General features: G+C 37.8%; 1 protein-coding gene across 4 annotated transcripts in view; it reads right to left on the reverse strand.

The window, feature by feature from the left end:
• The window catches only part of LOC128855628 (actin nucleation-promoting factor WASL), a 42,788-nt gene extending 19,572 nt beyond the window's left edge, over window positions 1–23,216 (reverse strand). Inside the window, exons 1-2 of one of the 4 annotated variants that reach the window (XM_054090684.1) lie at window positions 22,915–23,216; window positions 22,003–22,178 (exon numbers count right to left, since the gene is read on the reverse strand). In XM_054090684.1, coding sequence (XP_053946659.1) covers window positions 22,003–22,134 — 132 coding nt within the window. In that variant the 5' untranslated portion in view covers window positions 22,135–22,178; window positions 22,915–23,216. Of the gene's footprint in view, window positions 1–22,002; window positions 22,360–22,905 lie in introns of all 4 variants that reach the window. The other 3 variants (XM_054090683.1, XM_054090682.1, XM_054090681.1) reach the window with 3 other exon arrangements.
• Between the last annotated feature and the right edge of the window lie 4,761 nt (window positions 23,217–27,977).

Below are 27,977 nucleotides of genomic sequence, written 5' to 3' on the forward strand. Positions count from 1 at the left end.
AAGTCAAGCTCTTGCATTTTGGGCAAAAACAAGTTGGATATCATTTCACTAAGAAGAAACTCGTAGCGCTCACCATTCACTGCATCTTTGAAGAATTACGGTCCAACGATACCTCCAGCCCATAGACCGCACCAAACTGTGTCCTTTTCTGGATACATTGGGAGCTCTTGCAATTCTTCTGGCTGATCTTCACTCCAAAATCGACAATTCTGCTTATTTACGTACCCACTGATTCAAAAATGAGCTTCGTCACTGAACACAATTTTTCGATAAAAAAAGTGGATCTTCGGCCGACTTTCCAAGAGCCCATTCACCAAGAGATTCTGCGTTGCGGTAGGTCGTTCGCCTTCAATTCTTGCACCAGCTGTATTTTGAAAGGCTTCACACCTAAATCCGTTCGCAAAATTTTCCACGTTGTTGAGTAACAGAGGCCCAATTGCTGCGAACGGCGACGAATCGATAATTGATGGTCATCATTAACACTGGCCGATACAGCTGCGATATTTTCTTCAGTTCGCACTCTACGTAAGCGTGTTGGTGGTTTGATGTCCAATAATGTACATTTGATTCTAAATTTAGTCACAATAGCTTGAATACCCGCTTCAGTGGGTCGATTAAACTGACCATAAAATGGAAGAAGCGCGCGATAAACTTTCTTAACAGAACACGCATTTTTATAATAAAATTCAATGATTTGCAAGCGTTGTTCGTTTGTAAGACGATTCATGGTTAAATTATAGACCAAACTGAAGATGTTTGACAGTGAAGAAAAACACGAAACGTGCGTCAGCTGTTAAAACCAACTGTTTAAAAAGATAATAGCTAAAAAATCACCTTCTACAACTAGCTGTACCCGGCGCGCGTTGCTACGCCAACAACTAAAATAAATGTAAGAAAAATAACTTAAAAGAAAGCTACTCTGCAGCGCCACCTGGTGGCGAGTGGCATCAATGAGCAAATTCTATAAACCTTCTCCGTGGATAAAATACATAATATAATATATATATTCCAATTTTTATAATAATCGGGCCAGTAGTTTTTGAGTTCATCGATGACATACAAACAAACATTCATTTTTATATATAAAGAAGAAGGTGACTCACAGCTTATTTGGTGCAGCCAAACAAAAAAATTATTAAAATATCAAATATATTTTATGGTATTTCCATTACATAGAAAAAATTGTTGAATAACATGTTTTATTTAATAACAAAAAATATAAAAAAATGTTTCTTCATAATTCATAAGAAAGATATAACAACTTAAAATAATTCAGTTACAATTTTGAGGTCACAGCTTAAATGATGCACTAAATTAAAAGTATTCAAAAACATTAAAACGTTAATATATCGATTTTGGCTGATGATTACGGCTAATACTTAGTGGGCTATCCCTTTTGATTCAGAACAGCTTTTAATCGGGAATTCATAGATTTACATGTTTTGCTGTATAATCCGAACTAATTTTGTCCCATCCTTCCTGTAGTGCCCGTTTCAGATCAGAAGCATTAGAAATATTGTGGTTTCTTATTTTATTTTCCAGTGCTGACCACAAATTCTCAATGATGTTGAGATCTGAACTCTGTGCAGGTGTCTGTACTGCATGTGGGCAGTTCCAGATAAGCCAAGTTTTTAAAATACCAGACGTATGCTTGCGATTGTTGTCTTGGTAGAACCTAAACGAACCCCTAATGCCCATTTTATCCGCACTTTTTACTAAATTTTGTTTTAGCAGATCCAGATACATCTCTTTATTCATGTTTCCTTCGATAAATATTAAATTCCTGTATAGGACATGCAACCCCATTCCATTACAAATTAGAGTGCAAATTACATGGTTGAAGCGCGGTGTTTGGTTTACTCCAAACGCAGGACTTCCCATCAGACCTGAAAAGGTTAAATTTGCTTTCATCCGCAAAAACAACGGACTTCCAGAACAAAATGTCTTTGTCTGCAAAACTCTATTCTATTTCTATTACGAGCATTAATTAAAGGCTTATTTCGGGCAGTCCTTCCATGAACTCGCAGCAGAGCTCTACGAACAGTTTCAGGGTTACAGATCATGCCAGTATTTTTGGACTCCGTTCGTTAATATTGGAGCGCTTAAATTGGGGTTTTCTTTAACTTTGCGAACAATCCACCTCTTATCTGCATCATTAAATATTTTATTTGGCGCAGAGTTGCACTTATCTTCTATCCTGTTTTCGTGGCGAAACCTTTATATAATGTGCTGGAAAGTTGAGGAATTAATGGCAACAATTTCTGCAATTTTTCGTTGGCTTTTGCCCTCTATAATGACGAATACTGGCTTCCCTTTTTTCAAATGAGGTCCGTTTTCCAATTTATAAAATTTTAATTTTTTCAACTTTTCTTTACAAAAATTTTTTGAGAATGATTTAAGACGATAAGCTTTAACAGAAGAAAATACATTACACCGTTATTGCATTCTCAGAGAAAATATGAAATACACTGCTTCATTTAAGCTGTGAACATATTTAGAAGAGAAAACTATTTGTTTCTATATTTCTTCAGCAAGCTTTGTTTTTGTTATTGTTCTTTCTGCAGAGGTAAACATAGTTGGTAGTCACGCACCAACCCAATTGGCTACGTACGCCTCGAGGTGGTGTTCTATCGCCACTTCTTTGGTTACTCGCAGTTAATCAGCTTTTAAAGAAATTTCAAGGTACAACATCGAAACTAGTACCATATGCAGATGATATAGCCATAGTAGTGACAGGTAAATACCTAGACACCCCGAATAACACATTGGCAACAGTGCATCAATGGAAAACACAGGCAAGCCTGGGGATAAACACTGAGAAAATGGACATTAGAAAGAAAGTAAAAGATCCTCAGCCCTCGAAGCTGAATGGCGTAGAACTGACTCTTGGATAGCAAACTGTCATGGAAGTACAATATATCAGAAAAAGGAAAAGGCCACTAACGCACTATATGCATGTAAAAGGATGCTGGGAGTTACATTGAGTCTGTCTTCTTTTATAATGTACTGGTACTATTCAGCTATAGTAAAGCCAAATTTATCCTACGGTGCTTTAGTGTGGCGGACCATGCTAAGGAAAACCACATATAATACAAAATACTCACGTCTTGGTGCACTTTGCACTACAGGGGAGATGAGAACTACTCCAACGGCAGCGCTTGAATATAACTCAACCGGTCACCGATTGACATTGTGGCAGAATGCCTAGCAGCTGAATATTCGGACATAGCTCAATAGGCAATCTAACGTAGAATTTCTCTTGCTAACAAACTCTCTCTCTCTCTCGACAAACAAAACTAACACTTTATTAGGCTATCATCATGCCCGTCTTAACGTATGGCGCAGAAGCTTGGACAATGACAATATCCGATGAAGTGTCGGAAGCTTTAGAATATTTGAGGGAAATATTCTGCCGAAGATTTTTGGACCCTTGCACGATGGTGTCGGCGTGTATCGCAGGCGGTGAAATACGGAGCTGTATGAGCTTTACGACGAGAGACATAGCGCACCGAATAAAGATCCGGCGGCTTCGTTGGCTGGGTCATGTTGTCCGAATGGATACAAACGTTCCGGCTCTGAAAGTATTCGATGTGGCAGAGGAAGAGAAGGCCTTCATTATGTGCTACTAACGCTTGGACAAACGATTACTACTCTCTACTAAGAGCAATTCATGAGATTTAAGCAAGCAAATTATTTGAGACGACCTGAATTTTTAGTGCATAACCAACAGCAAAATAATTTTTTCTTCCTATGTGGTCTTACAACCATTTTTCAGTTGGGACGGGAACTAACACTGCGACGGCGGATCATAAGTGCCAAGAATGCTAGAATATAAAATGAAACCTTCTTAACCCTTTACCGCAATTCATCAGATATACGGGGTTTGTTCAAAAAGTATCGCGAATTTTGATTTTTCGCAGGTTACGTGTATTTGAATTCGATTTTTTTGTGGCGATATGTTGGTACTTATGTCTCTCACTCATGCCGACGAGTTCGGCCATTTTGAATGCTCAGTTAATTGTTGCTTTGCTTGCACGTGTTTCGGCTCGTCTTCGATTTTTACCTATTCAAAAAGATGGATCAAAGAACCTGTATCAAATTTTATGTGAAAAACGAAATTAAGTGCGCGGATGCATTCTGAATGTTGACTGTGCCATACGGAGAAGCTACTTTGGACCGTTTATCGGTGGTACAAAATGTTCTCAGAAGGCCGAGAAGGTGTGAATGACGAAAAGCGTGCCGGACGCCCGAGCACTTCAACAACAGATGAAAAAATTGATGAAAAATTCGTACCAAAACTGCTCAATTTTGACCAAAAGCAGATCCGCATGAACATGCTAACGAGATGGTGGACTCTGTCCGCGACGACCCAAATTTGCTCCAGAGGATCATAACAAAAGCGCACCAAGTTCGGTTGAATGTAAAAGTTTTGTTTACCGTTTTCTTCGATTACAGTGGCGCTGTGCATCCTGAGTTCTTGCCACAGGATAAAACGGTCAATAAAGAATATGCCCAATTTACGCGAAGCAATCCGCCAGAAAAGCCCGGTGTGTGTTCTTTCAAGAGACGCTACTAACTAAACATAGCTACTAACTAGACATATACGCCGATAGAGCCATCTCTCTGACTTTGCGCGAACTTTTCAAATGACCCTCGTAAACTGCTTTTTGTGGAAATCAAAATTAGGCAACTGTTTATTAAATTTCGGAATAAATTTGAACGAATCAAAACCTCAAAACAACACAGTAAACTCCTACAATCTACAGAATTTATATAGGTTAGGTAAGTCTGTGGTGAATACTCATATGACTTGAGTGTACAACGTATATATATACACACATACATATGTATATATGCACTACATGCAAGTATTAAACTATTATCATAGATTTTCAAATCGATGCGAAATCTAACGCCAAACAAACAACTTTGCCACTTTCTGATAAGTGCCATACGCTTTTCTTTTGTCTTTGTTCGGGTGGTATTAGCGCATTTATGATTGGCACAGGTGCCCTATCCACATTCGCACTTGTAAAGGGTAAACCATCGGCTGAACTTACTTTAATTGTAATGATGTCTCTTTTTTGCTTCTTGTGTAAGAATTACGTTGCAAAGGACTACTTTTATTAAATACCGTTTGTTGCTGTTGTTGTTGTATCAGCATATAAATTTCACATACAGTTTCGGGGAATGCTACTGGAGTGTCATTCCTTGGCCGGATATAAATCCAAGACGTTCCGGTAACGTTGTACCGACTGTCGAGGGAACGACGTCATCTGCAGTTGTTGTTGTAGCAGTTCACTAGGCCCCACCAGTGCGATGTGGTCACCAACCGTCATTGTCTAACTCATCTAACGGTAGGCCCAGAAACGTGCGACAGGTGGGAGAGGTGGGTGCGATCGGAGGGAGAGGGGTATTAGATGAGTGGGTTTAAGGGGGCATGTGAATAGGTGGTTAGTGTAGTGCGGTGTGCTCTAACATGTTGGACATATAATATATTGAGTATATCGGGTTCGATTCTGAATAATTGAACCAAAGTTACGCGAGTCTCATCAGGCAGCTGATGGCCTTTGTCTGCAATAGGTGGTGATTGGACTCCGATAACGGCATTCGAGGGTCGGGAGTTTAGTAAGGTGGTGTGAGCCTCCCGATGAATGTCGTTTAATGCCTGTTAATAAACTGTCCGGTTCAGTTAGTTGTGGTTATATTTGGTAGGGGCATTTTGCTCAGCTCCTTGACCGGGGGTATGGATGCCTCGTTGTGAAGGTGTTGCAGGGGAGACATCAGGAGGCATTGAGTGGTTGAAAGCTGAAAGCAGTTTTTTTACCGGTTTGGAGTTTGTCCACTGCGAATCACTAGTGTCAGGCGCCCAGACGGGCGCAGTCGAACCCTTGGGTTGAATTTAGATTTGGAGGACTCGTATTTATTTATAATGAAAACAAAATTTAGCTCATTAAATAAGTATAGGAAAAAAACTCTGAAGTTTTTACAGAAATACAATCCTTATGTTCGCAGAGCTCTTTACCAAACATTTTTTCCTTTAAACTTTTGCGCATTGCTTGAATAACTTCGAAAATTGAAAAAGTTCAAAATTTGGTTGCGGCTTTCCTTGCGTGCCCAAAGTACACATGAATAAAAATACGAAATGTCAATACGATGCAAGCGAAATGTCAAAAAACCCCTTCAATTTCGCTGCGCTGAAAAGTCACCCAGGGTGAATAGTCATCGTGTAAATTAGCTCTTAGAAAAATATTTAATGGGTGGTGCCATCTGTCACACGACTATTAAAAACAAGATTTCTTTGGCCCTATGTGGGTATAATCAAAAGAGGATCAGGCAACTAAACGCTCCCTAAGTGTAATATAAGGACAAACTGAGTCAGCTAACTGAAATCTGGACACTGAAAGTTAATAATATAAACCAGCTATTGCGATTTGAAAAAACTATAATGAGAAAAATCTACGGTCCTATTCGGCCTGAAAACGGCACGTATCGCATCCGTTCCAACAACGAAATTGAAAACCTTATTGATGGTGAAAATGTAACATGTTTTATTAAAGCGCAACGGATTAGATGCATTGGCCACATCATAAGAATGCCCAAAGAAAGAATCCGAAAAAGGAGTAAACACCCAATGTGCGTCCAATCGGAGGAAGAAAGAGAGGCCGACCAAGAAAGAGATGGCTTGATGACGTCGAAGCAGACTTAAAAGCGATGAACGTTCGTAGTTGGAGAAATGAGGCAAGAGAGTGAGACTGAATTGGAGTAGGATTGTATACCACAGACTGTGAAGCGGAGAGAGAGAGAGAGAGAGAGATAGTCTGCTCACTGGCATTATCACAGGTCCCTGCAGATTGCGCAGTCATCTTCACAGGCTGGCTATGGTCCACCAACGTTTGCCGTTTCTGTGACCAATTCTCGGAAGCTCCAACACACCTTCTTCTCGAATGTGATGCTATCGTGAGAAGAAAGATTAGATATCTCGGCCAGAAGAAAGGCAGGGGACAGGAGGAGACAGGGTTTGGATGAGGTAATGTGATGAGTAGAGCGCACAAAACAAGACCGTAGGGTTGAAATGCATTCCTCATTTTCATTCATTCATGTGTACCAATGGCCGGGTTCGGAGCTGATGATGCATAATGACGCTATGCCCTCTAGGCTCTTAAGCTTAAGAGTGCGTGAAAAACCAACAAGGTGATCATGGAAAATCGGGTTAGTAGATGAGCTACTGCAGACAACTATTAATATGGAATTATATTCGGAAGATTTACTTTTTTTTAGTGAGCATAAGTCATTGAAAAATATTGAACGGTATCCAGGCGAATGCACCAGCCCATGACTACCATTTGGGAGTGCGTAGGTTTGCATCTCCGTGCATGAAACAGCAAAATGATAGAAAAAGTTTTTTTACAATAGCTTTCGCCCCACGGCAGGCAATGGCAAACGTCCGAGTGTATTTCTGCTATGAATAGGCTCCTCATAAAAAAATGTCTGCCGTTCGGAGCCGGCTTAAAATTGTAGGCCCCTCCATTTTTGTGGAACAACATCAAGACGCAGGCAACAAATAGGAGAAGGAGCTCGGGCAAACACACAACAAAAGTGTACGCCCCAATTATTTATTATTTTTATTTGTTTTACAACTTCTTGAAAAAGAAACCAGCTGAGGGTTTGCCCTTTACAATGCAGCCAAATATGAAATAATATGCGATTAGCATTTGTCGGGGTTGAAATATAAGCGCGTATTTTCAAGACAAGCCTCGCGACACACATCACAAGTATTCGAAAAGTGGGCCAGAGGAATATGAGGTTAACAACAACAACAATTCGGATGTGTGCCATTAAGAAACAATAAGAGACTGAGTGTTGTAAATATTAGCTGAGTGCAAATAGCTTAATGCGGTACTTATTGCTTCCAGCTTGCCAGCCGGCAGTAGTAGACGAACGTATAAGCAGCACCATAAGCACATACACACACATACGTAAGTATGTATGTATCCATGGGGTCTGAGCGTATAAAAATCAATATGCCAGAGTATTAATTTTTACAGGTGCTTATTAAAGGCCAATGTCAGCCATTTTGCTGACTTCCCTCGACCGATCAGTGGTCAATATGAGTAGGGTGCACTCTGCAGCTTTGTTTATTTGTACGCAGGTGCTGGGTGATTTGCGGCTCGCATTATGCAACGAAACTGTTGTGACAATTAACAAACACAAACTTAACATTTTTGATAAGAATAATCAAAAGTATTAGCCACAGTGTACAGTAGACCTACTTATTACGAAAAAAAATAATGATAAAGATATGGTTGTATATTACTAGGTTGTTCAATAAGTCTTGCGGTTCGATACGGTTCGGCGTTGTTACTAGCCTAAATTTTCTTTGTTTCTTTTGAAGTTCCATTTCAATCTGTCATTTCATTCTTTGTTTACAAGCCATTTAGTGTCGACGTGCCATAGAATTTTCTACAATGGAAAAAATCGAGTATCGTGCAGTGATTGAATTTTTATTTTTGGGAGGTTTAAAAGCAAAAGTTCATAAATTACGAATGTTGAAAGTGTAAAAGGACTTTTCGCTATCGATTAGTACAGTAGAAATATGGGTTGCTGAATTTAAACCTGGTCGTACAAGCCTTGAAGGCGGTCCACGCCAAGGACGCCCAAAACAACACCAGAAGTCGTAGAAAGAATACAGAATATCGTATGGGAATACTGTCGAGTGACTAAAAGAGATTTAGTAGAAGGCATCTCATTGTATTGGGTTTCAGAAAGCTGTGCGCACAATTGGTGCCGCATTCGCTTACAATAGAACAAAAACACATTCGAATGCGACTTTCGCAGCAACATTTAGAGCGTTTTCGAAAGGATAAAGTGGATTTTGTGCATCGATTCATCACTATAGATGAAACTTGGGTTTATGATTGCAAAACAAAAGAAGAGGCTAAAGAGTGGTGTGAACCTGGTTCTTCGGCTCCGAAACGAGTTTGTGCCCAGAAATTGGCCAAGATGTTAGCATCAGTGATTTGGGATGCGAAAGGAATTTCGTTTGCAGATTACCTACTTGAAAATTGGTAAACCAATAAATTCTAAATATTATTGTAACCTTTTAGACCAGCTAAAGGAAAAAATTTGTGAAAAAAGACTTAGTTTGCAAAAGAAAAAATTCTGTTTCGTCGGGGCAATGTATGCACCGAGTCACAAGAGCATTTTGACAATGGCTAAAATCCATGAATTAAAGTTCAAATTGTTGGAGCATCCACCGTATTCACCAGATTTGGCCCCCAGTGACTTTCATCTGTTTCCAGAGCTAACAAAGTTTATGTGTGGAAAGCGTTTTTCATCAAATGATAAGGTCATAACAGCTGTGAAAGTGTTTTTGCAGCACTTCCAGACTCTCACTGCAGGGATGGAACTCATAAACTGTAATCTCGTTGGAATAGGTTTATTGATGTACAGAGAGACTATACTGAAAAATAAAGAGTATTACAAGCCATAAAATTGTGTTTTTCTTATCGAACCACAAAACTTATTGAACAGCCTAGTAGTTGTGTGACCATCAAAATTTACATACCTATGCGCATACAAATGACCACGAAATGGTTTAAAAACAAATTTCAACAAATACCTAAGGCAATTGTTATAGATAAAAATAAGTATGATTTTGCGTTTTTGTGGTTCTAGAATTATGGTTTTAAAAATTAAAAAAAAAAATTTAATATTTAAGCAAAGAGCATTTGACTGAATCGTGGGGGAGTGCTTAAAGTCACTTACTACCTGCTTGATTTCATTGCCACCTCATTTTTAACATATTTTTAAGCAGCGCCAGAGTATTTTCTTACAAAATATTGCTGCAAAAAAAGCAGTTAGGTTAAATGAAGCGGGTCGCTGGAAAGAAAAAACGTATGTTCTTTCAAGCCTATTGTTGCGACAAACTCAGTTAACCTCGAAGAGGGCTAACTACATCGTCCCGACGGGAACATTCAATAGGAATTTTGCCACTCCCTTTTCATCTAAAGAAGAATTAAATAAGGGATTCTCTCTAAATAACTTCGGCACTACAGTCTTTAAGATGGCAGTAAAATGGATTGTGGTATTCGAGCTGGTATATATTCTCACAGGCCTAAAATTGACAAATCTGCGGAAGTACTGGCAATTGGGGAAGCCTGTAATCAACTAATCTAAGATTTCTCTTTTAAGGGCAATATCGCTATTCTTTCGGATAGCCACGCTGCAATTCAGACACTAGCTTCGGCTACAACAACCTCTAAAGGGGTGGAATAGCCTTAACACTTTGAGCGTAAACTATAAAGTTACTTTAATCTGAGCCCCGTGGCATTGGAACATTGAAGGTAACGAAAAAGCAGATAAACTAGCAAGAGGGGAATCTGCCATGAGTAACGATCTTGCAGAATCGGTATTCACACCATTAGGTGCAGTCAAGAGTAAAGTTTTCCTAAAATACCTTCGACAATATGCAAAATTACTAGAACCTTATGGCCCACCTACAACCTCGAACAATCGTCAATATTGTTAAACATGAAACGACGTGACGTCTGGGGACTAACGGCAGTCATAACTGGCTCTTGGTCTATCGGAGAACAAGCAGACAAAATGGGAATCCCTCATACAGGGTTTGATTGAAAAGTAATGAGCCTTTCCGCGCGGAGCGTTTGCCAAGCGATCAACTGAATCGACTGGTGGGGGAAAATGATCGTTGGACTTTCCCCTTCCATTAGAAACCGGTCCCAGTTCGCTGGCAACAGCGGTGCAGTCAACATATGTAGCTCCGCGCGTGAAAGCTGTTTTAAAAGTGTGTTAGGATTTTGCAGTGATCGTTGAAACAACGTTACTCGATCAAATTTTGCGTAAAGCTAAACAAAACGAGTACCGAAACCATTGGGAGGCTTACCAATCTCTGTCCAGTGCCCAGGTAAAACGGTGGCACAAGTCGTTCAAGGAAGGCCGGGAGGAGGTCGAAGGTCAAAACCATGCTGATCATATTTTTCGACTCTCGAGGCATCGTCCACAAGGAGTTTGTACCTCCAGGAAGCACTGTAAACGCGGCATTTTACCAAGAAGTGCTCTTTCGGCTGAAAAACCGGGTCGCCCGGATTCGGCCCGACCTCGTCAACTATTGGACCCTTCATCACGACAATGCGCCGGCGCATACCGCCTTCCTCTGCACCTCTGCATTGGCCAAGATGGGGGTTCCGGTGCTTCCCCACCCTGCCTACAGCTCAGACCTGTCCCCTCCGGACTTCTTCTTGTTCCCGCGCCTGAAAAGAAAGCTGAAGGGGAGGCGTTTCGACTCCATCGAGGCGATTCAAAAAACTGTGACAGCCGAATTGAACGCGATTCCTGCGGTTGAGTTTAAAAAATGTGGTGTATTGACGCTCAAGGGTCCTGTTTTGAAGAATATTAGTTGTATAAGCCAAAAGGTTTAATAAAACTGCTTAAAAAAATAAGGCTCATTACTTTTCAATCAAACCCTGTAGTACATACTGTCACAGTTGTAAACAGCCGGAGAAAAAGGAAACAATCTGCCTTTGCCTCTGGTAATTCCTTGCTCTATGGAAGGGCAGAATGTTAACCCTGGGCCAACCGCTGTTCGAGAGTCTCGAACAACTTCCTGGCTTAGCCGTTAACAACCTAATAAGGTTCTTAAACCGCCAAGACTGGATTAAGTCTTGCTGTAAATTACTGTTAAAGGAGTTGGTAGCGAGGATGTGGCAAAAAAACGGTGCGGAAGCGCTAGTTGAATTCTGAAAAAATCACCACTTTAACCAACCAACCAGCCAATTGCTGCAAAAAATATTTCTGTGCTGATGCATATTTCACTGTAAAGTGACTCATTTAAAATAGTAGTGGAAATGAAGTATGTTTAGCATTACCAAAGAGAAATATTTGAAATTAGTCGGCTGGAAAGGTAAACATCGACTCAACAAATTTTTGACTTTGAATTTCAAATAGCAGCGACAGGTTTGTGCGTATTAATAACTTTGATATTATAGCAGCAGTTTTTCAACAACTTATCTTATCACAGCCTATTACACACATACTCACATGTATATCGCACCTATACACACATATACATATATAGTATATGACCACACTTAGGTATTTATATAACTGTTAAAAAACTGTAGATATTTTTCAACATTCTATTGGTGTGCCTGTGTCACAAAATTTCTTATAAAGTACATTTTCAATGACAAATCATTAGTTTTCGAGAAATGTAAATTACTAGCTTTCGGGGGTAAATTTACATAAAAAATGCATGCTAAGCTGAACAGGACTTTTTCCCGCAAACATGCTACCAACTTCGTTCTATAAATCTTCCGTTTTAAAATAAAATTTTCCATTTTTATTTGCTTAAAAGGTTTGTTTACTTTCGAACGCACCTTTTGTAAAAGTATTAATAAAAAATACCAAGCAGTAGAACATAAATGTTATCGTTTATCAATTTTCTACCTATCTGAGCGATCTGCACACAAAGATAAACTATTTGTATTACTGAAATCTATCGCACCCCTTTGCCAGCCGCAATACATTTATAGGAACTTATTTTCTTACTCTTCTTCTTAGCTTCACCAACAATTTTTCTACACTTTATTTTATTCTATCCATGGCTTCAACTCTCCAGTTGTGTACGTTCATTTCCTTAATACCTGATTCGACGTATCTAATCATCTTTTTCGTGGACACCCTCGTTTTCTTCATCCAATGGGTGTTAAAATAAAAGCTTTCCTAGCATTTCGCTCTTTCGACATGCACAGTACGTGTCCAATCCAGCTAATCATTTCGGCTTCGATAAAACGTATTACAGTTTGTCTTTGAAGAATTTCTTCGATTTCATTGTTGCGAGCGAATGCGGTAAGTGTCGTCTATTATTTTAACCGGACCATATATTTTCCTTATGACGCGCTCTAAGTGGTAGTATCGAAGTTCAAACCGGTGTTAGGTAAGGATGTGTATGATCTCCACTCTTGTTCAACCTAGTCCTGGACCTAGCAATGCGACAAGCGTGTGCGGTCAGCAGGGGCATTTGCTGGGGTTTATGCGGCCGGCTTGAAGACCTAGACTATGCGGACGATATTTGTTTACTATCGCACAAATACTCAGGTGCATCAGCTAAACTACCATACAAGCGGTAAGCCATGCAGTAGCACAAAAAGGTCTAAAAATTAGCAAAGCAAAGACTAAAGTTATGCGGATTAACACCACCGAACGCAAGTCCTTCAAATTGCCGACACGCCGTTTAAAGATGTAGATGAATTTTGCTACCTTGGGAGCATAATTTCAAAAAACGGCGGATCAATAACTGACATACGTAACCGAATATCTAAGGGGCGCGTTGCATTTGGCATGCTAGACAAGGTATGGAGATCAACCCTCATATCCAGGCACACAAAACTGAAAATATTTGATACCAACGTGAAGTCGGTACGGATGCGAAACATGGAACTTAACAACAAGCATATCACAATCATTGCAATCCTTCCTAAACCGTTGGATATGAAAGATAATCCGGATATTTTGGCCTGATATTATCATATAAGCAACAATGATCTTTGGGCGGCTACCGGGCAAACACCAGTTCACATAGAAATAATGAGTCGCAGAATTACGTCAACAAGAATTTCAGAGGCTATGCCAGGCAGATGGGGTGGGCATACAACGAGAGATGCAGAAGCTGCATTCAAGAAGAATAGTCGTTCACCATCTGTGCGAGGTCGCAAGTCTGGGTGCTCTACGATATAGAATGCTGGGGGATTTCTCGATGTTAACTTGAAAGAAATTGCAGAAAATAAAATAGACGACACAGGCAGATTCAAAGTCAAATCTAGAAGGTTCGACCAATAAAAAGTAGCGGTGTATCAAAATGGCATCTTTGTGCTAATTGGGTCTCGGCTGTGTCACTCAGACAACACCTCCACCACCACCATAAATATTCCAAAGTTTTTCAAGCTGTGACCGCTCAACAAATATATCCGCCGAAGTCACGTTTATCATTTAAGGCGACACGGTGGTCTAGAAATTTCAAAAATTGATGTTTTGTTTTTTCGATATTTCGAAAGTACAGTATCTTAAGAAAATACTGTGAAATTTTCATACGGAAATTCCCCATATTATAGCTCTTACAGCCCATTAACTAGGTAGAGAGCGGTCCGCGCCCTCCTGTACCTTAAACTTTGAACTCATTTATCTCGAACGACTTTTTTCGGCCTGGTGTTGTCAAAAAAACAAAAAAAAAAAACTATTCAACCGAATCGTCTGTAATTTTAATATGTTGTTCACAACATCATTGGCTATCGCCTGTACTAGAAACATATTATTATTTTAATTATTTCATATTTTTTTGATTAAAAAACTGAAAAGAAACCGATTTTTAGAGTGTCAAATTCAAAACCGCGACATTTTGTGAAATTTTTTTTTATTCAAGTACGGGACATAGCTACTACAAATCGCACTGATTATTAATTTTTTTGGTTTTTGTGTTTCAGATAAATAGAAGAATCAAAATGGACAACCTCGTTCAGGCCCAATTTTTCGGGAGGGTCAGCTTCAGCGCCATTTTTTAAATTTAAATTTTAAATTTTTTCAATTGCCGCGGGTCGATTTTGGCGCCCTATGGCAGCCATTTTATTTTGGTGACATCTGTCAAATCTTTTGTTTATTATTCAGTTGTTTATGCCAAATCATCATGGCAAGTTACACGATTGAACAGCACTTTCAAATTATAAAACTTTATTATCAAAATGAGTGTTCATTAACGCAAACGTTGCGCGCATTGCGCCCATTTTTCGGTAGACGTGGTGGCCCTTCCATTTTCTTATGTCCCATATTGAACCATATGGACTTAGACGACATGTGGTTCCAGCAGGACGGCGCTACGTGCCACACAGAAAACGCCATTTTATTCCATTTCAACATCTACCCGCCCTTATTGAAAAACCCTTTAAAAAAAATACTAAGTTATATAAAAAGCCTGAAAAATTTAAATATAGTTTTTTATTTTGTTTTATTGTATAAAAAATCCCTGATTTTCGAGCTCTAGACCACCTGGACCCCTTAAGTGAATTTGTCTCTTTCTGTACGCGTGTGCTTTCTAAAACTTGTTCTTGTTGTTGTTAAAGTATAAGCATTTGAGAAATGCTGCCGAAGTAACAGTCTTCGACCCGATGTAAATTCTGATCGATCTGATAATGTAGAACCTACTGTCATTTTATGATGGCTCGTGAAATACAGAGTTTTCCAATGAGAGGTGTTATTTTGATAGTCAAAATGCTACGTTTAGGAAAATGCTACTTTTTAATATAAATGATCGGATGTTTATTTCATTATAAAGAGGAAGGTGTGCCGTTAATAGTGGAAATAACATCAAGTAAATGACCACCACGACCACGCTTACAGGACAATATTCTGTTCATGAAATTTTCCATAACCGAATTGCAAAGTGGCTGTCCTGTGTCCTCGATAGCCTCACTAATTCCATCTTTGAGGTCTTGAATCGACCCTGGGCTGTTGGCGTAGGCCTTCTTTTTCACGTGGCCCCAAAGAAAAATGTCACAAGGAGTTAAATCACAAGATCTCGGTGGCCAATTGTGATCGCCTCTTCGAGAAATAACACGTTCCGGAAACTTTTCCCGTAAATGATCAATGATTTCGTTGCTTGTGTGGCACGTAACGCCGTTTTGTTGAAAATAAACGTTGTCCAGACCAATACCATCCAATTACGGTCATACAAAATTGTTAATCATCTCTCCTGTTTAACGCCTAACACCTGTTATTGGAAAACCCTTCAGTATACGAAGGGAACTTAGAGAACGAATCAGTGACACACAGAACTTAGATACTTTTGGAAATTCCTCTCCTTTGTCAGCACCTTGCGAGAACTGTGGAGCTATAAACTGAAATATTAGCAAACCAAAGCAAAGCCGACAGCAAAGCCAACGACATTCGCGCTAGTACGAGTATTCGTAATTTGTTGTTAGACGTAATCGTAAATATTTGTACGAGTATAATTTACGAACAGATGTTTTGTGAATGCACAATCGTTTTGTGGAATTGTGATTTACATACATATGTATGTATGTATGTATGTAGCAGAGATTTATGTCTGTAAATATAATGCAAAACAAAACTTTATAATTGCCTTACGTTTTTGATGTCTTTGAAATTAACACACAAAAAAATGTGTCTATTAGTTACTCTTTTGGTGTCTTGCGTGTTTGTTTTCTTTAAATGTATATTTATTTATTTCTGTTGCTTTATCTATCGTTCATCGGCTTTTTGTCAAAACCATTATTGTTGTTGTAATCGATTGTATGCTCTTTAAAAGCGCGTTTTACCATTGTTAATGTTTGTTTTTATCTATGCCTCTACTTTTACTAAGCCAGTGGATTTTTTTTTGTTTTTTCATTTTTGTTTTGTGCAATAATTACAAAGATGGCAAATCGACTTTTTTAAGCTGACCACGATGACTGAATGTATACAAGTCCCGTATTTGGGTCGCTTTTTAAACGTAAGGCATGGGTTTTGATTTGAGTGCCTACATGGACTGAGGCGAAGGCGACAGGTTTACAACAGCGTTTGGTCGTAAGTAAAAACATAGCTTCAGAGCGGCAACAATATGCATGTGTGTATGTGGTAAGATATTTGTTGTAAAATCAACAAAAAGAATTGCCATAAACAGTCGCCCTTATTTCAGATTATTTGGCTTTGTATACATTTTTCGTAAAAAATGCTGCTGGAAATCTATGTATAAACTTTCATATTTGCCGTGCTGATACAAGAGCTTTATTCTAATAGGCAAGCTATGGCAAGATTTGCCATGTAGAAGTTCCATCTGTCGTTCAAGAAGCACAACACAAATTAGATGAGAAGCTTGACCAAACAGCCAACAAAGGATGTTTGCGCCATGAAACGAATTGAAGAAGGATGAAACTCGCACTTTGACCTTAAGGGGGGCAGCTCCTCCAGCACTTTCAAATTTTCCATTTTTTTGTTTTTTTTGCTTTGAAAATTCATATGCAAAGTAAAGGATATCCCTTCAATGTTTTAAGCTCAATAGAAAGTCTAAAAAGTCCCCAGAAAGTCAGTGAAGTGATGAGCGTCGAACGAAAGACGAGTAAGTACGCAAACATTAGTCACGTTTTTCTGGTAATACGTTTTTTCCCGCGCTGTCGAATATACCCTATGATCAAAAAGTACCGTGAAGGTGATGTTATGATGAATGTTTACTTCGATTGCCAAGGCGTAGTGCACCATGAGTACCTTCCATCAGGCCAGACAGCCAAAAAGGATTTTATTTATCCATTTTGAAGCCTTTGAGAGATGTTATACGTCACGAACGGCTGGAAATGTGGGCAAACAGTTCTTGGATTTTGCATGATGATAACGCGCCATCACACCGAGCCCAAATTGTGCTGCATTATTTGACCAAACACCAAGTAAATACCATCGTGCAAGCACCGTATTCTCCTGATATCGCCCCGTGCGACTTCTTTTTGTTTCCCAAGTTGGTAACTTCGTAGAAGGCGATTTCAGTCGATAGGGGAGATCAAAGGGAATACAGCGATATTCTTTAATATATTGGCATTTGCTTGTACCGAAAATTGTATATTAATTCTCACTAAAAATATTGGCTTGATCAATTTGTTTATAAAAAAAGTTGCATTTTTTTTGCACTTATAAAATTTTCATTTTTTTTTTTGTTAAAAAAAGGTAAGAGCAAAGCGTAATAACTTAGTTTAATGAAAGTTTTTCGCGTGGTTAATTCAGTTGAGTTTTTTGTATATTCATTTTAGCATGAATATTAATATGTAATTTATTTTAAGATAATAATAAATATTATCAGCTTTTCGCAAAAAGTAATTGCAAAACTTGTTGTCTGCAGGAGCTGGCCTCTTTAAGGTAATTTGCGCCCTCTACTCATCACAGTACCTCATACAAAATCAGTTTCTTCAAATGTACTCAGCGTCAAAAGAAAGCGTACACCATATATTGATATGTTTTGAGTATTTATTTATTTATTTTGTTATTAAAAGCTATATAACGGATAGACACTTCATCATAAAATACGACAATGAATGCTCTGAAATCATCACAGCGACAGCCGGAGTGCCTCAATACAGACAAAACACAAAGAGAAAATCTGCAAGATATTTAATCCAAATTTAAGGAAAATATGATACATAAAAGTATACTCAAATATAAAGTATTTAGGTATCACGATTGACTTAAAACTCACATGGAAACAACACATATAGAACAATGGGTTGAAAAACAAATTCCGACCACTCTACTGGCTACTAGGAAAACAATCAAACCTAAGCGTATTTAATAAGCAAATAATATATGAGTATAAATCAATAATAAGACCGACATGGACATACAGACTATAAAAATGGGGAACTGTCAGTAAATCAAACCTACAATTTATACAAAGCAGCCAATCTAAGATGCCAAGAACAATCACAAACACAGATTGGCACATAAGAAATTGCAATATACACCATGACCTCGGCACGGACACAGTCACTGAAACAGTAAAGAGAAGCAGCTGTAAGTATATCTTGCGACTACTAAAGCACAAAAACCTAAAAATGAGTCTGATACCGGGAGTCTAAAAATTACCCTAATAATGGGACTTCAACCAAGAAGACTAAAGCGCAAAACACCACCAGGTCTTGCTCGTATTTTAATATAATTTATGTTAGTAAAATTATAACTAAATACTAATACTAAAGCCTATAAGGTTCTAGCGAGCGTATTGTGTGAAAGGCTGAAGCCCACCGTCAACCAACTGATTGGACCTTATCAGTGTGGCTTTAGGCCTGGAAAGTCTACCATCGACCAAATATTCACAATACGCCAAATCTTGGAAAAAACCCATGAAAGGAGAATCGAAACACACTATCTTTTCGTCGGCTTCAAAGCTGCTTTCGACAGTACGAAAAGGAGTTACCTATATGCCGGAAGGAACTCTCCGAGCCGTTTGATACCAAACGAGATTTCAGACAGGGCGACCCGCTGTCGTGTGAATTCTTTAACCTGATGTTGGAAAGGATCGTACGAGCCGCAGAACTGAATCGCTCAGGCACAATTTTTTATAAGAGCGTACAATTGTTGGCGTATGCCCATGATATCGACATCATCGGCCTTAACAACCGCGCTCTAAGATCTGCCTTCTCCAAACTGCATAAAGAGGCAAAGCGAATGGGTCTGGTGGTGAACGAGGACAAAACGAAGTACATCCTGTTATTAAACAAACAGTCGGTGCACTCGCGTATCGGCACCCACGTCACTGTTGACAGTTATGATTTCGAGGTTGTAAGAAACTTTGTTTATCTAGCAACCAGCATTCACACCGATAACAATGTCAGCCTTGAAATCCAACGTAGAATCTCTCTTGCTAACAAGTGCTACTTTGGACGAAGTAGATAACTAAGCAGTAAAGTCCTCTCTCGACGAACAAAACTAGCACCCTACAAGGCTCTCATCATGCCCGTCCTAACGTATGGCGCAGAAGCTTGGACGATGACAGTATCCGATGAAGCGACGCTTGGAGTGTTCGAGAGAAAGATTCTACGTAAGATTTTTGGACCTTTGCCCGTTGGCAACCGCGAATATCGCAGGCGAAGGAACGCTGAGCTGTAGGAGCTTTACGACGACATAGACATAGCGCAGCGAATAAAGATCCAGCGGCTACGTTGGCTGGGTCATGTCGTCCGAATGGATACAAACGCCCCGGCTCTGAAAGTATTCGATGCGGTACCAGTTGGTGGTAGCAGAGGAAGAGGAAGGCCTCTTTTGCGTTGGAAAGATCAAGTGGAGAAGGACTTGGCTTCACTTGGTGTGTCCAACTGGCGCCGGTTAGCACGAGAAAGAAGAAGAAAGCCAATAATGCTCTCGTCCAAAGGAAAAGAACATTTTGATTCTAACCCCCCACGCCAATTAGTTATTGTTAATATTGACAGATAGTTGTTTGTATTGAAAATAATAAAAAAAAAATGTAATTTTAATTCTTTTTTTATAAAAATTTAGTTTATACTACAACATTCGTAAAAATTTAGAAACCATATAATTTTAAGTTTTTATATCAAAAAAAAAATTCAATAAATTTTCATAAAAATAACAAAATTATACGACAACAACAACCATTCGTAAAAATTTAGAAACCATATAGATTGAAGTTTTTAATAAAAAAAAAATTCAATAAATTTTCATCAAAATAACAAAATTTTTACCCAGATTTTTTAGAAAAATTTCAGTTTTATAGTTCAATGATTTTTGGTTACGATCAAATGCAAGTCTCAAGTGGTTCAAAAATTGCGTTGATTTCTGACCTTTTTTTCTACTGACGGTGTTGGGTGTTTTCTTTCATACAAAAAAATGTGGAGTATGCGTTAAATGTAGAAAATGCAGAAGACCGCGACCGAAAAAATTCTCCATAAACAGTTAAATTTTTGACCTATTTGACACTTGCACAACATTTAATGAGCTATAAAATTGCATAATTAAAAATTTTTTTCAGAAATTCTGAGTAAAAAGTTTGAGAATTTGCCTAAATTTTGCGAAAAATTTTGTACAAAATTTAAAACTTTGTTTTATATAGCTATTGTTGTATTACGAACTGTGTGTTTATAAAATAATAATTGAAATTTAAAAGTAATTAAATAAATAGTAAAAACTTGTCAATATGTATGGGGTACGGTGCACACTTTCTTTTGACGTCGAATGTATATCGCATTTATTTAGCACCATTTTCTAAATGCTTGATTCAGCGGTTAATCAGAACATAATCTGTAAATGGCTAAAAAGTAATTTTTCAATGTCTGACCAACGAATATCTGTCAGTTAATTTCTAATAATTTCTGCTGAACGAAATAGAAATTGGCAGCTGATAATAGTGAAAATAATATATGCAATTCCACTTTGCCAACGATTCGCAAGTGCATAACGATTTTTTGCTATAAGACGGAAATCTTTTATTTATTATCATATTTAAAGTTATTCCAAACATTCTAGAGATTCTCTAAAACTCTCTATCGCTTCTTCTTCGCCAGAGAAAGCGCTGCCATCCACTTGTTTCCCATAACATTGGGGTGTCGCTGTTGTTGTTGTTGCAGCAGTCCATGCGTACAAGGGGAATACTGCTGGAGTCGGACTGTCACATAAATTCGACTGATTCCGATAACTTAGAACCGATTGCCGTGAGAACGATTCGGGTGTCGCTCAGCGGGGTTTCTTGTTTTATTTTCTATTACTATTAAATTATATTACATATTAGGAAATACAATTAAAATTAAAAAAAAAAATTAAAATAAAAACTCCAATGAAATTGGAGCAATTTGTGAGTATTCATTATGGAGTATTGTGTATTCTGTTGTAAAATATTCATAACGGTCAAACTAACCCGAAGTCACCCAAGCAGGTGCTGGTAAAAATGAAATTGCAATTTCAACTCATGATTCAGTAAAGTTTGTTCTCGGTTAAATACCGGACATTGGTAAAACGGCTCGTAAAAGTACTTTTTTATAGCTTCAATGTGATAATTTTAACCTCGTCAGACACTCGGTGTGTAGTATTAGGATAGGTAGAATATTAATTTAATAGTAAATTATGAGAAATTTAAATACAAGCACTTCGATGATATAAAAGTCACACTCTTGAAATACTATTAAATGAAATTACAGTTTTAACTGGGTCTGCTGAGCTTAAGGATTAATAACGCTCTGGACGACCACTGGAAAAGAAATTAAAGGAGACCGCCACATAGGTAGGTATGACACTCCACTTATGTATCTAAAATAACTTGACCAGGCTTTTCACTCGCTCAGTAAACCCAGAAATCCAACTTAAAATTTTCAAAAGATAATATAATAAAAAAAGTTCCACATGTATTTGTGCCTATGAAAATTACTTTGATTTGATTAAATTTTGTATTGAATTGCTTAGCCGGCCATATATGTATGAACATAAGCATATGCATGCACTCACCTGACACTTTTTTCCGAGCAGCCTGAAGACACTCTCATTCTCCTCTGTAGTCAATAATGTACTAGAAGTATTCATTTTTGGCCGTGGTCCCGACCCCGCCTGTCCCTCCTGTGATCTCATACCGGCACTCATTTATAAATTTGTTATTTTCGACTTTTTTCAAGCACCGAGAACAGCTTTATTTAATGTTTCTTTATTATTTTTTGGGTAAATAGTAAAACAAACAATAGAGCTCTGCTCTTGATATGAGGGGCATAACATGCAAATTTTTGCTTCAATTTAAGTTTACGTAAACGCGTACATTCCAAAACAATCCATTAAAAGACCGATCCAGTGCAGTGACGTGCAGCACTGGAGCTACATGAATGAAACACTCGAATTGTCAAATTTGCTTGATTACTAATATGTGTGCAGCATTAAAAGCTAGTAAGGTTAGTGAGTGACAATAGTAATACCGCCAGCTGAGAAACACTTGTAACAACAGCAAATGCGTGTGAAGCGCAACACAACGAACTGGAATGAGCTGTGCTGGTAGTGTTGGAAGCAGTAGCAGCTGCTGTTGAGTCACTAACTTGGTTTTTGCTGTCTTAATCGTCTTTGTTGTTGTTGTTACATGAAGAGTCTCCTGCATAGATGCCTACTTCAGAATGGAAAATTGAAGCTATCGTTTGCAATTCAATGGCCGTGGATCAAAATTGTGACACTATATATGAGGCTATCCACTCACTATAGCTGAGGAATGCACAATAACACAATACGTGTTAAGTAAAATATTTAACGTTCGATAAATAGCCTTCAATCGTTCACTACTGAAACAATTTTATGTGGGCGTGGATACGTTGTTTTGAAGCTTTTGTAGGCTTTGGCGCTGTAAAATTATTAGACGTTATTAGAAAACTTTACCAGTTTTACTTTGATTTTCATCAATTGATTTTTCGCGTCTGGATTGAGTTTGCAATATTTGCAATGTATCGTTCCCACTCTTTTTTTTTTAAACTGGTTGTTTTCGTTTGCCACACATTCGAGTTTTGTTTTCGTTAAATCTATACAATGTTTCAATTTCTTGGCACCAATTAGTATACGTTATAGTCGTTTTTAACAAGCGAATTGCAATGAGAAGTTATAAAATCAAAATGCAAATGAATCGTAAAATTTTGCAATTAGAAAACTTTTTTCAGAAATTTTTCACCAGCGATATCAAACGTCAAACAACAACTGACGGACAAAGCTGCGCTGCAGGGAGACAAATATATAAAAATAATTGTAATTGCAACAATTGGAACGAGTGGAATAGAACGTTGATTAAAATTCAGTAGGTCTGTTCGGTGATTGCACTAGAGCCATTGTAGAAAAATAAAAACAATATTCTTCTTCATATTTCAGAGAACGTAAATTTTTATTATAATAATAATATATTTTATATATTATATGAATTTACGTTACCTGCCCATTTTTTATAGGAACCCTTGGGTTGAGTTTGACATGCAAGTAAGTGTGGGATGGTGTCAGTGCCTGACCTTTTTGCTTAAGCGTATTGCAAAATAAAATCTTTGACTCGCCGAATTTACAATAACAAATACTTTTAATATATTTCTTAGCTATAATAATGGTTTTTAGTGAGAAATTTCTGAATTTTAAGTAATTTTTACCATGTTAAAAGCGCGTTTTGATATCAGTTGATTTCAGCTATGGACATTTTTTGACAACCAGCAGAGAGTGTTTTTACTTATGGACCTCTACAAAGACTAGAGTACAAGAAAAAGTGTTCGTGGTGTACGTTTTTGGGAAGTGCTGCCGTGCGCCGTAATAAACACTTTATGAAGGTGGCGTATTCCGAAAACCGCTATTTTAAGTTTTGCGGATTTAACATTTGAGTGTCATCACACGGAGTACGGAAACTAAAGGTGTCGCCTTTCGACTACCACTACTTCATTTCTCGCGATTTTTGCAACCAGTGACGACGTCATAGCTTGAAATAGAATCAAATATATGTATGAACTAATCAAACAGAATGAATAGAAATTACTTGTTTGCGAATATTCAATGAATGGCTTGGTAATATTGCGATTTAAAGATTTGTTACTTTTAAATTAAACAAACGAAGATAGACGAAGTGCCGTGTGTTAAATTTTTGAAGCACGAATTATAAAAATACCTCCAAACCAGGTTATCTGCCATCCTTGAAAAAGTCATATTTATCAAGTGGAACTCTCGCCTTCGAGCATAACATTACTCTACTTCGTTTTGAATTTTCGAAATATCGAACACACTGTTGTGTATCTTTTGATATTGTTTAGGGTATTGCCATTTTTTACAGAGTTGCATTGATTCGTTATAAAATGCGTATTTGTAGTAAAAATATTCAAGAACGTAAGCCTCAGTCCGCTGACTGACCTTTAGTCAGAAAAATCATAGTACGAAGATAATAAAATCAAAATAAAAGTCCATGCATAATCTTGATTCTGAAGATATCTGGCAGCACTTGAATATTTTTTTTATAGTTGACAACAAGGCGAATTGAAGACATAAGGTGGCGTCGTAAACAAGAACGGTAGAATACACGATTGCACTTTCCGAATTCACCGTGTCGTAAGAGCCCACGCAAAAACAAGCAAAACGAAGAGGAATTGATTGTTTGTGAAGAAGAGTAGGCAAAAGCAAATGAAACAACCGAACACAAGATATTATACGCACGCACACATACTTTCTAGCCACGGTGTCTTCCACATAACAACGGAAACAAACTGCATTTAGTTTTATATTAATTTCTGCTTTCACTATTTGACACACAGCACTTCGTTCTCATTAGTCTGATTAGTTTAAATCTCACAAATCACAATAATACCAAGCCATTTCCTGGATTTTCACAAACACGTAATTTCTCCTACTTTTGTTTGCTTTGTTTGTGTTTTTTTTTTTTTTTTGTATTGCGAAGGGAGCTGATGTCAAACTTGTCAAAATCGCGAAAAATAAAGAACTGTTTTTTGATGGTTTTTTAGTTACTCCATTCACCTTGTGAAAGAGGTGTGTTAGGATAGTTTTCGCGTTCACTAACACATTTTCACGATATTTACATGTTAATTGCTTAACCACAATTCTAACGATTCGGCAACCCATTTCATAACGAAAATCGATAAGACAAAATCATCTCTCTTGTTAAATAATTCGTTTATCACAAACTAAACGACAAAAATTTGATGCAGTTTAATTAAACAAGAAAACAAAAATTAGTGGTTTGAATGAAAGCTGTGAAATTACATTAACAAAATTGTATCTATTAAAAAAACGCAAATATGTCTTTCGAGAATTTGAGCTCTCAAACAGTGGACTGACATTTGGCTGAATGGGAGTTATAGAAACTATTCCGGTTATCTCCACCCTTGACTGAGGACATAATTTCTCAGCTCGACTGTCATCTAAGAGGCTCCAGAATCACAATGTTTTCGACTGAGGTAAATCTTGGAAAATTCAGGCAAATTCAATTGTAAATTCAGGCTTAATATAATATTACTAGGTTCTAGCTGCACTGCGATTTTTATGCAATTGGATATTATGAAAGACCTGTAGGTGAACAATGAGAGTAACATTTTCTTAGAGGCTCTGTTACATTTTTACCAGTACATCCAAATACTTTGGATGATGCACTATTAATTTTATTTTCTTAGTGTACATGCAGAAAATTTAATATCGTTCCGGTGAATATTTTCGAAGTTACACGCAAATTTGAAAAGGCGTTTCAGAGTGCTTAAAAGGGCTTTTCAAACTTTAAACGCGTTTTTCTCGAAAACGGGTCAACTGATTAGTCTCAAATTTTAACACGAGCTTCTTAGATATATCTTTTAGTAATTAATCAAAGATTTTTTCTCACCGATAAATATTTTCTTTTTTATAAACAATTTAAGGCCGAAATTCTGGTCAAAAATCGTTATTTTTAGAAACCGCCATTTTGTGAAAAATTTTTTTTTGCTTATTCCTTAGATTAATTACTAGATTTAACATTACTTTAACGAAATCTGTTTGATTTTTTAATTTCAGAGGATCCAGTTCAGAGATATAGGGGTCACCGCAAAACGTCTCCCGGAGATCAGCTGTAGCTCCTTTCCAAATAAATATTTTACTAATACTAAGTTTTAAAATACAGTTAAAAGATAACATAATATGTGTATAAATTTTTAGATCAATAAATTTAAAAGTTTTCTTAGAAAAAATTCTGTAAAACTCCATTTTTTCGGCCTCCTAATTATATATATATATACCTATATATAATTGGCGCCTACGCCCTTATTTGGGTGTTTGGCCGAGCTCCTCCTCCTATTTGTGGTGTGCGTCTTGGTGTTGTTCCACAAATGGAGGGACCTACAGTTTCAAGCCGACTCCGAACGGCAGATATTTTTTATGAAGAGCCTTTTCATGGCAGAAATACACTCGGAGGTTTGCCATTGCCTGCCCATTGAACATATGAGAATTTTATCAGCCAGCAATTTAAAGATTAACTGTTTAGCATAATTGAAATATTTATTGTTGCACTCCAATCAAAGTCACTTAGATTCTTTTCATTGTAAAATATATTTTTTTTATATTTTTACGGTAGAGAAATTCTTGGATATGTTATTTTAGACATAAAAAGGAGTTAAGATATACACAAAGCAATATTATTTACAGGCGAAAGCTGGTGCCAATCAAACGGCTGCATAAAAAGGTGTACGCTATTACTCATTGAATGACTCTTCAAGGCCTAGACGAGGAGTAGGCAGTATAATCGCGAATAAGTCTTATGGGAAGGTTAGCGAGTTCATCCCACACTTCGACAGGATGGTGATACTAAAACTAGAAACAACACCAGTGGATTTAAATAATTTACAAGTAACACATGCGCTGAAATGTCCCGGACCTAACAAAGAAAACCCGTTTGTTTTTGTTCAAAATTAGCTTTACTCGTCAATGTAATTTCCATCACGAACAACGTGCCGCTCTAACATTTCAATATCACTTTTGTAGAACGATTTATGTATCTTTCACCTCTTTGTTCACTCCTCTCGGGAGTATGGGACCCCGACAAGACATTTGTCTTGCGTTGGTTACGCTAATCTATTAGATTTCTGACAGGGTAGGTGATTGGCCTGCCGTTGGCAGTCCCAAACTTAGGAACAACGCCTTCTTACTGCTTGAGCGCCATCTGTGTTTAACATTTTTCTGCCAGAAGGATCGCACATATGGTTGGAGAATTCGCTAAAGTTGATGTGTCTGCGCTATTACCGCGGTGGCCCCTTCCGCTTCCTCGTACTGGTGCCACTGATGCAATGTGTAACTTTGTGTTTTTCTTTGTTTTTTATTTTTTGTTTGTTTTAGCAGCCACAATGCAAATAATGCGCTGACTATTAAGCGGGAGTGAGGATGGAAAGGATGAATTTGGGTTTGAGGGTGAGTTTTTTTTTTTTTTTTTTTTTTTTTTTTTTTTTTTTTATTATTATTTACATTGTAACTAGTTAATAAATTATAAACTAACGAACAATTTGGATTTAATTTTGTACAATACAACTAAATTTAAAAATACTCTGCATCAGGCTTGCAGGGAGATGGGCTACTGCGTGAGTTGGTGCGGTTTTTTTCGTTTCAGCCTTTCTTTCCATTTAACGGGGTCAATTAGGGCTGAGGCTTCGCTATTTACATGGTGGCGTAGTCTTTCCATATGAGACTTAGCGTTGATGTTGATCGAAGTGGCAACTGATTCGATGCCAAGGTCGCGTTCGATATCGGTGTTACGGACGTACCAAGGTGCATTAACAGCGCATCGTAGTACCTTATTTTGGAATCTTTGTATGGATTTTATGTTGGTTGAGCTTGAGCAGCCCCATAGCTGGATCCCATATGTCCAAATTGGTTTAAGCACCTGCTTATATAAAAGAATTTTATTGTATAGGGATAAGGCTGATTGGTTGCCCATAAGCCAGTACATATTTCTAAATCTGATATCT

This window comes from Anastrepha ludens, chromosome 2, assembly GCF_028408465.1.
Source record: "Anastrepha ludens isolate Willacy chromosome 2, idAnaLude1.1, whole genome shotgun sequence".
Lineage (NCBI taxonomy): Eukaryota > Metazoa > Arthropoda > Insecta > Diptera > Tephritidae > Anastrepha > Anastrepha ludens.